The sequence below is a fragment of the Montipora capricornis genome, chromosome 10, assembly GCF_036669925.1.
Source record: "Montipora capricornis isolate CH-2021 chromosome 10, ASM3666992v2, whole genome shotgun sequence".
In the NCBI taxonomy this organism is placed as follows: Eukaryota; Metazoa; Cnidaria; class Anthozoa; order Scleractinia; family Acroporidae; genus Montipora; species Montipora capricornis.
The window spans coordinates 57,794,464-57,803,677 of record NC_090892.1 but is presented as its reverse complement, the minus strand read 5'-3'; the positions used below and the strand labels follow the sequence as shown (position 1 = coordinate 57,803,677).

Sequence of the window (9,214 nt, the reverse complement as noted above, 5' to 3'; positions counted from 1 at the left end):
CTCAGACCGACAACTGGATTCGAGTCAATCCACCAACATTTTCTATCTTCCCTAATTGCCATTAATTCTTGCTGAATTTCTTAAGTCTCACCAACTGACTTCCCATAAGACAGACCGGCTTTTGGAGAGAGACGGGTTGGGTCAGGTCTGCTCCACTCGGATCAATGGGTAGACACAAGTCAATCAGTCTCAGATTGAGTCCATACTCTACAATCCTCAGATTGGGTGTATTGGACAACCCTCAAAGACATAACTGAAGAACTAATGTTTAATTCATGTGAGCCAGTGAAGATCTGGGAAAAATGTCAAGCTTCATAAAGTTAACAGGAAATAATAATATTATTGTTTGTCCCACGACTAAGCTTGCAAGAGACTCAGACATTAAATGTCCCAAACTAATTTGCATTTTTGTTTTCACATTTAGGATTTTGCATCAAACAGCAAAACTTATTACTTTGTAAATGTACAGTACAAAAAAAGTTCTTATTGTCAAATAAAAAAATGACCACTAGCACAGTTAGCATTGCCATGAGTCAACCGGGCAGTGTTTTGCAGGAATTTCAATATTTCAGGAACTAAGAGAGAATTCTTGACCAACAAATCATATAAATTTTCTTCAAGTGTACTTCAGAAGTTATATAGACCTTTAATTAAGGGGGAAAACAGAGTGCCAATTCTTATGTTTAATTCTTGATTCTGGTAGGTGTGTCACCCACAAAATCGTACAAAGTACCTGTATATTACTTACCTCTTGCTAAAGAAATGTCCAGCAAGACAAAAGGGTATTGATGTCTGTTATACATATGGTACATTTCATTGACTATGCGTGATACTTTAACTAAATCACAGGGTCGCTTGTTGATGTAAAGGAACTGTCGATCAGCACTGCTTCTGCCCATTCCATGGTCTGGTTTTGATATGTAACCACAAATTTGGAAGAGGTTTGCCTGGGCACTTATCTTCGCCAGATCGATACCAAGCTCACTGCACTCTTCATCAGATGGCTCATACTGTTGAAAAGTCACCAGTGTTTGGACCTGGTCCAATGTTAAATAATAAATTTAAATTAACTATACCCCCAACACATCAATACTTCAAATCTATCCTAAACAAATTGGCTGAAAAAATGACATTGGCTATAGAGACTGAAGCACTCAATGTTGTGGTCTAAGGTTCAAAGTCATGTTCATTTGCCCATATTGCCCAGGGAATTCTATCTTACATTATAGTTGAGTGGGCATGAGTGTTTACAGTCTGCCACATTGGTGCAATGCAGTGTTTGAATTGATTGGAACTACTGAAGTGCTTAGCTGACTGCTACATAATAGTTAAAAGTTCCACCCCTGAAACTGCCCTGATTGACAATTAAGATTGCCTGGTATTAGATTAAAATCTGTAAGAGTGCAGTTCAAAAGTCAGTTTCCCTTGGCCTTTAAACTATTAAAGAGCCACTAACAATAAGTAGCAATTTTTTCCATGTAGGGACATTATTTAGATACCAAAGGAATCACCTGATGTGTTTTTGTCTGAATGCCAAAAATAAAACAAGACATAGCCACAGAAAACAAATCTGTACAACAATAACCTTTGATGACCGTGGCGGTTGACCTGTTAAATGATATTGCCCCTTATTTTCACAGTATGACATCTAAGCTCAGCTGTCACCATTCATTCGCAAAAGCCAGCATAATTTCTTGTTTGAAATTTGTTGATACATTAGCTCAAGAATTGCAAAGAATTTCAGCATATTTTTTTAGTAAAGTGTTCGATTAGCCTCCCACGCAGATGTTCTTAGGGTTTCGTCACGTGTTAATGCCCCACTAATGTCTGCTGAAACAAAAAACCAATTCCATTCGTGGATTACGGACCAATCAGAACGTGTTTTCCAGTTTTGGGTAAACTTGTGTTATGTATGGCATTCTTTGGCAGCATGTGATTGGCTTTGCACAACACGATTATTTAGTCAATGCTGATTGGTTTCTTTAAACAGTGGGCAAACAGCAGTTAAACTGAAGTGGTTTTTTGTTTCAACAGACATTAGTGGGGGAGGAATGCATAACAAAGCCCTAAGAATGTCTGCGTGGGAGACTAGTGTTCAATAACCATTCACTCTGCCTTGTTGAAAACAGTGCTCTTCTCATCATCAATTTCTTAACAGCAGACTGTCATTTTAAGCTAATATTGCACTGACAGAAGTATTTTCACCTACCTGTTTGGGCCCAAAGACGCAAGTAATATTGTCTTTCACTTGTTTGCTACCATTTGTGGACACGATTGTTGTTTTCTTTCCCTTCTCAACTTGGTTACTGCATGCAATCCTGACCCCAGTGCTTATCAGACAATATCCTTGTAAAACATGCACCAATTTCGTGAACTCCCTTTTGATGTTACGTACAAACTCTCTGTGTCTGACAGGCAGAGTAGAAAACAGGTTTTCCAAGGTAACTGTGGTGCCAAAATCTCTAGCACAAGGTGTCTTTGTAATAAGTTTTCCATTATGATCATATTCTAGTCTCGTAGCTGCAGCTTGTGATGAATGGTGTGTTACTATTGATAGTTTGCTAAACAGAGAAGTTATAAAAATGAGGCATTTTTTTACTTGGACACCTCTCTGCATAACTATGCCTAATGTCTTCAACCAAAATTGCTGCAGGTGTTACACACAAAAAAAACCAACTTTGGTATTCAATGAACCCAAACAATAATATAAATTATTAAAAGAGTAGGGTATTGAGTAATATTGTGGTCTGTCACGCTTTCTGTATTGCGACATCTGTGCACACTACTCCTGCCTTCAAAAAGGCTGTAACAAATATACCATTCATGCAATTATATAAGTCCCCCACAAACTGCTGCAAGGCACTTTCAGTATATTAAGTATGCCCTTCCACAAACCACACACATTATTATCCCTTATCATTATCATCATCAAAGTAGTAGTTCTTGTTGTTAATGTCTACCGCACACCAGTGGCTCAGTTGGTTGAGCATCGGGCTGTAATGCGGCAGGTCGTGAGTTCAACTCCAAGCTGGACCAACACTCAGGGTCTTAAAACTGCTGAGGAGAAAGTGCTGCCTTTGTAATTATATCTGCAAACGGTTATACTTTTAAAGTCTTCTCAGATAAGGACCATAAACCAGAGGTTTGTCTCATAGCCCTTGTTGGAAATTAAATAGGATGGGATGTTAAAGAACCCACTCACTATCTGATAAGAGTAAGGGACGTAGTCCCCAATGTATTGATCTGACCTTATCTGGACGGGGCATCTTTCACTTCCTAAAATTAATTGTAAACTGCGTAATAAGCAGTCTGGCTAAAGTCCCCCATAAAGCATTGTAAATTAGTCCTGAAAAGCCCTGAGGGGAGAGACTACATGTAATAGCATCACTTCAGTTCATTGCACATATACATCATTATTATTCAACACATTGTGACAATGTCCAAATATAGTCATAGCATGCTCAATATTCGTTGTGCGTACTCAACATACATCCTGTGATATAATTATGTAATTTTGTGTGTTGTGGAGAAAAATGGTAGTTTTTCCATCTTTTTTTTTCCCAATAAACAGAAAATTGTGGTTTGTCATCAATGTGTTGAATAATAATACAATTATCCTGCTCAATCTTGTGGAATATCACTTGATTTTAGCCAACTCAGCGTACAGCCTTGTCAGCTAAGTATCAGGCGATATTCGCAGGATAATTGTCAAATACTTGCTTGTGTAAGTACCAGTATAGGAAAATCGTTAGAATGTACAAACAGTGCTGGAAATAACAGTCGGTCATCGGACAACGTCCGACCAAATTTTGAAAATGTCCGGCCAATTTCACATTATGATTGGACACGATGACCGAACATCTCACCAGCACATCTTGAGTTATCTTCTTCAAGGTTTTGTCAGTCAATAAATTATGTCCGGTACAATTTGTGAAATGTCCGACCAAAAAGAAGATTTGAAAGGACATATGTCCTGTGAATAAAGAAAAATTATTTCCAGCACTGTACAAATGTACCTAAGTTGCATATTTTCGTGATGTATGGGCACAATTGATGTTTTGCAAAATTGCTAGCTTTAAAGGTTTTTTTTTTTTTTTAAATGTTAGCCTGCGAAGCTGGCTTTGCCAAACGAAATCTCTCGCACTCGGTAACAACTCAACCATACATACATACAGGCTACAAAATTGCACGAGCCATCGCTGAGTGCAATTCGAGAACTTTCAAAACATCACAAGTGACCAACTCAACAAAGTTACTCCACTGCTGTGTTTCCATAGCAACTTCCATATTGCACTCTATAATGCACTTGTCATCGGCTTCCCCAAGGAAGGGGGGGGGGGGATCCCGGGCTGATGTGGGGGAATACGGGGACTTTATGGGGACTTTGCAACAAATTTGGCCCTTGAGGTGGGGGAAATGTGAGGACTTCATTTCTGTTCAACTGAGAGGAGATTGGGAATGATCGATTGTTCGCTCAATCGATGGCAAAATGGCGGAGGAGAAGAAGAAGGTATTTTTTAAAATCCATAGTTTTTTGTCTATCAAACGGACCATCCGTCAAAAATTTGTACATATTTGTAGGCATAAGCAACTTTAAAATTCCACTCTGTATATATTATTGTTTATAGAAGTCACTGTTAAAGGTCAACAGGTCGTCTTTTGTTAGTGAGTACTCAGGAAACTTAGGAACGTTGTGTTTAGAAGCAGCAATGAACCATCATGATAGTGTGTCTTGCCTTCTTCTTCATCAGTCCGGATAGATTTAAAACAGAATCTGGGGAATTCAGGACGGGAAGAAAAGTTGAAATTTTCACCAGACTGCGAGCAGCTTACGTAGTATTCACGAAAAAATAATTAAAGTTCAATTTTCATCAGAATGCAAAGTCCGAGTGTTTGCCAACTGTTAAAAGAACCAAAATAAAGTTCTGAAGTGCATCTTCAAATCCAGTTGGGTGCTTGGCTTCGCCAAATACTGGGGACTTTGCAAGAAAAAAATCCCCCACGGGTGGGGAAATACAAGAACTTTGAAACGCACAATTAGCAAAGTCCCCTCATCACCCCAGGGTCCCCCCCCCCCTCCCCTTGGGGAAGCCGATGACAAGTGCATAATGTGCTTATGAATTCATCATTGACTGATCAGAAAAGTGATATTGTGTTGAATACATAATGATGATAAAGATGGAATGGAACAAGAACTTAAACAAACGAACGAGTACGAACAATCCACAACCACCCAATTCGGCTTCCCCGGCAAAGCCCCCTATGGACTGGTTTATAATTTGGCACTTGTAAGTAAATTAAACTCTGGCAAAAAAACCAGTTTTACAGGCGTTGTTTAGCAATCAATAAATGTTTAAAAAATGAAACATAAAAAAAGATGAAAATTGAAGAATTTTGGGGAATCCTACCCATACGCGGGAACCGACCAGATGGCTTGGGCCTCGGAAAAAAGTAAAAATCAAACTTCCCGCGCGCCAGAAACAAGCTCACAAACATGTACCTTAAAGCGCAAAGCGAGCTGAGAGCCTCTCCCCTGAATCCAAAGGTTTCCACGCTTGTTAGATCCGAGAAATCTTGAAGTTTAGACGTGTGATGTTTCAAAGTCAAAGCTTCGAAATTGTGTGGTTCCACTCCGACTCCATTGTCGTTCACTTCTAAAATATCGGCGCCATGATTTTTAAGCTTAACATCAACATTTGACGCTCCAGCGTCCAAGCTATTTTCAACGAGCTCTTTCATAGCAGTTGCTAAGCTCAAGATGACCTGTCCAGAACATATTTGGTGAATAGATCTTTTATCTATAGCTTGAACTGCAGAGGACAGCGAAACGGCCGCCATCTTGCTTGCGAGTGGACAACGACGACTGAACGATCATTCTTCCGAAAGTATCGAATATTTCCGTGAGCCCCTTCCGATCTTTCTAGCCGCGTAACTGGACAACGCGCAATGCATTTTTTGTTTTCTCCACAAATTTTTGCATAAATTATTGTCAACTACTTTATTGTAGGAAATTAACGCAGATTGTTAAACTTGGCGTTAATTTAAGTCGCACTAATTATGTTGAGCGTTATTTTCCGCGACGTTAATAAAGTTTTTTGCATCCAGTGTAGAATAAATTTGTTCCAGTGGTCACCACCAACTGCCTTTAATCGTGTTAATTTCCTTTATTGTGAAATAGTCTCCGACATTTTTCTCCCTTACTGCCTGGTCGATGACCAGGTATCTGAAACTGTCAAGGGCCTAATGGGACTGGCATAAGTGACGCGCGGGCCTAAATCCTGGTCGACTTGATCCTCTGACGCAACCGGCTCCAAAGGTACTGAGGTCTCAGGATGAAACGAAATAGCAAAATCCAAGAAATGGCGAACTGCTAGGAAGTACGACTTGCCTAAATGGCTTTAAACTGCACCCAAGAACACTCAGCTCAAGGTAAACAATCTTTATGAAATTGTTTTTTAAGATAATTGCCGTATGAATCATTTCGAACATTATATAGGACACAACGTTTGGGCTGCCTGCGGTGTCTTCAATTTTCTCAGCAGCAAGTGTCGGTCAGTGCGTACAAAACATTACCACGTAAATAAATAGTTAGGTCAATGATATTTTAGCTCCTTAATAAAGCGAGGCAATATCATATCCATATAAAATACAGTGAAAACCGTTGATAGAGGGTCCCCAATAGGGTTTTTCAATCCCGCCATCCCGACCAAAATTTCCCCCTCATCCCGAAATCCCGAACGAATCATCACCAGCGTTGCTATTTTTAAGCGCCATTTTGAAACGTATCTTTTTAAAGTAGCATATGGATAATAAAAATTAATTTTTTTGATGCGTTGATGTTTTTAAGCGTCATTTTAAAAACGAAGGTCATGAGGCCTTTGTGTAACTGGATCTTATTACAGCCAAAGCTCAAGACAAAGAGCACGCCATAGGAATCGCAAAAGGCACGGGTCAGCATGGTGGAGAATACTCAGTTTAAGTTTCCGAAGGCGAAAGTTGAGTTTATTTTAAATTTCTCGCCTTCAGAAATCCCGGATCTCGGAGCTTCAAAGTGACGATTTCCCGCATCCAACTTCGTAATAACGTTTAATCCTGCGTCCCGCCAGCGTCCCGTCAGCATCCCGTCCATAAATGCAATCCTGAATCCCGCTCCCATGTTTCTTTAGAATCTCGAGTCCCGGACTCCAAAAAGGCCTAGTCCTGTATCCCGAAAACCCTATTGGGGACTCTCTTAATACGGACATCAAAAGGGACATACCAATGTGTCCGCATTATCCGGATGTCTGCGTTAAGTGGGCTAATTACGTGGGATGCCCGCCTCCAGGTCAGACCACGTTATAAAATGGTAACTATCTAGTATCTGTAGATCTGGAAAGAGTAACTACGTCATCACCATGTCATGGTCATTGTCACCTGTTGCGTTCTCTTCGTTTGCTTCACGAAATAGGAGGTATACGAAAGAAATTCTTCTGTCGATCGTCTGATTTTGCTTCCAAAGGTTAAGTGTTGATTACTTTTTAAGCCATTAAAACCTGTTACAGCTTTCACATTGTCGTTGTAATTGGTTTCATAAAAGGTGTTTTGTGGGCGTTTTTATCTGTCACAAAACGAGTCAAAACTACCGTAGTACTCCCCAAAAATTTACTTTGTAATTCCTTTTAAATTGGATGGACTCTTCATGTTAACTAAGGGATAAAATATTTCAATTTTTTCAAAATTAGAAATTCAAACCATGTTTGTGAATTCCGGCGCGCAATTAACTAAGCTCAAAACAAACAAACCTTCAGGGCTGTCTTCATTGAACCGGATGCAGCTCATTTCAGCTCCACAACGCAGAACACAAACATGAAAAAAACATGTTTCTTTTGACGGTTTGGGCCTCACGATTTAACGTTAAATGGTGAGTTCCAAAATTAAACTTTATATCCCGCACGTATTTCTTCGTGGATGTCTTGCTGTTCACACCCTTACTGGGATGTGCTTTTGTACTATCACTTTACGTATAAAACTAGTTCCCTTTAGACATCTTGTTAGAATCCCTGGTGAAGTCTGTTTGATCAGTCGAAACCGGTCGGATAACAAACAAAGTTAACAAGATCAGTTGCTGTGTGCTGCTCACTGGTTTCCTTTTAAAAAATTAAAAAATTAAAAAATTAAAAAATCGTCGTATCGTTTCCTCAGAAACGACGTGTAGTTATTTTGACCACAACTTACCTTCTTAAATCAAGAGATCGCACGCTCTCGCTAAGGGCAAAGTACTTCAATCCCGTCACATGGGTCATAGTACTCGGCGCTTATTGAAAGCATCTCAACTCTCGTATTCTCAAACTTCGGTTTTATAGCATCGTTTCTTTCGCTAACCTTCTCCTTTGCGTCCAAACCGACTGTCGAACGCACCTCAATAATCCGACATTACTAATAGAGAGAATGACCTTTTTAGTTGTCAAGACAAAGAAAACTGTCCGTTATAAGAGGGTGTCCGTACTAACATCACGAATAAGTTCAGGGGCACCCAAGGAGAATATAGTTCAAAACCACTTAAACACAGCATTGTTAAACGTATTTTAGTATTTAAACGGTAGATATAGGCATATTTTTATCCCCTAAAAATTTTTCATCTGTTCGGATTTCCTAGCTGAAAGTCTAGTGATCCGAAAACTATAGAAAACAAAACTTACCATTTCGAAAATTTCAGCCCAGAAAAAAGGCTCCCGAAAATTCTAGGTGACCTTTTTAGGGTAAAAATCCGTTGAAATTGGGAAATTGTATCATTTTTCAGATGTTTGAAAATCCTAGGAGAGGCAAGCAAGCAAGAAATTTGACAACAAATGTTCCGAAAATTCTAGATCTCAAATTGTCTTCCGAACAGATATTTTCCGAAAATTGACGTTGGGTGCCCCTGTAACTTGACCAATGACATCTTCGACCGGAGTTCTTATAGTATCTACTGACGTTATACAAATCACTTGACTCTCAAGATGACTTCCGCTTAGGTTGTCGAAACGACAGTCAATGTCATCTCAAACAGTCCTTCTCAGGAATCCACTCTTATAACTTAATGTTATCTTTTCATCGCCACTCAATTGTCACGTGCTACCCTGAGCGAAAACTCCTGAGCACGCGGAAAACTGAGTGGCATTAAGCCTATTTATCTATGACTCACCGAATTATATCTTCCTCGTTGTCCCAGAAAGACGTCAATATATAAAATACA

The 9,214-nt window shown here is 39.5% G+C and overlaps 1 protein-coding gene across 1 annotated transcript in view; it reads right to left on the bottom strand.

The window, feature by feature from the left end:
• LOC138019937 (mismatch repair endonuclease PMS2-like) overlaps nt 1–5,904 on the bottom strand; it is an 8,531-nt gene extending 2,627 nt beyond the window's left edge. The window contains exons 1-3 of the mRNA XM_068866911.1: nt 5,501–5,904; nt 2,210–2,561; nt 749–1,037 (exon numbers count right to left, since the gene is read on the bottom strand). Of these exons, the coding sequence (XP_068723012.1) occupies nt 749–1,037; nt 2,210–2,561; nt 5,501–5,838 (979 nt within the window). The 5' untranslated portion in view covers nt 5,839–5,904. The remainder of the gene's footprint in view (nt 1–748; nt 1,038–2,209; nt 2,562–5,500) is intronic.
• Nucleotides 5,905–9,214: the final 3,310 nt, after the last annotated feature.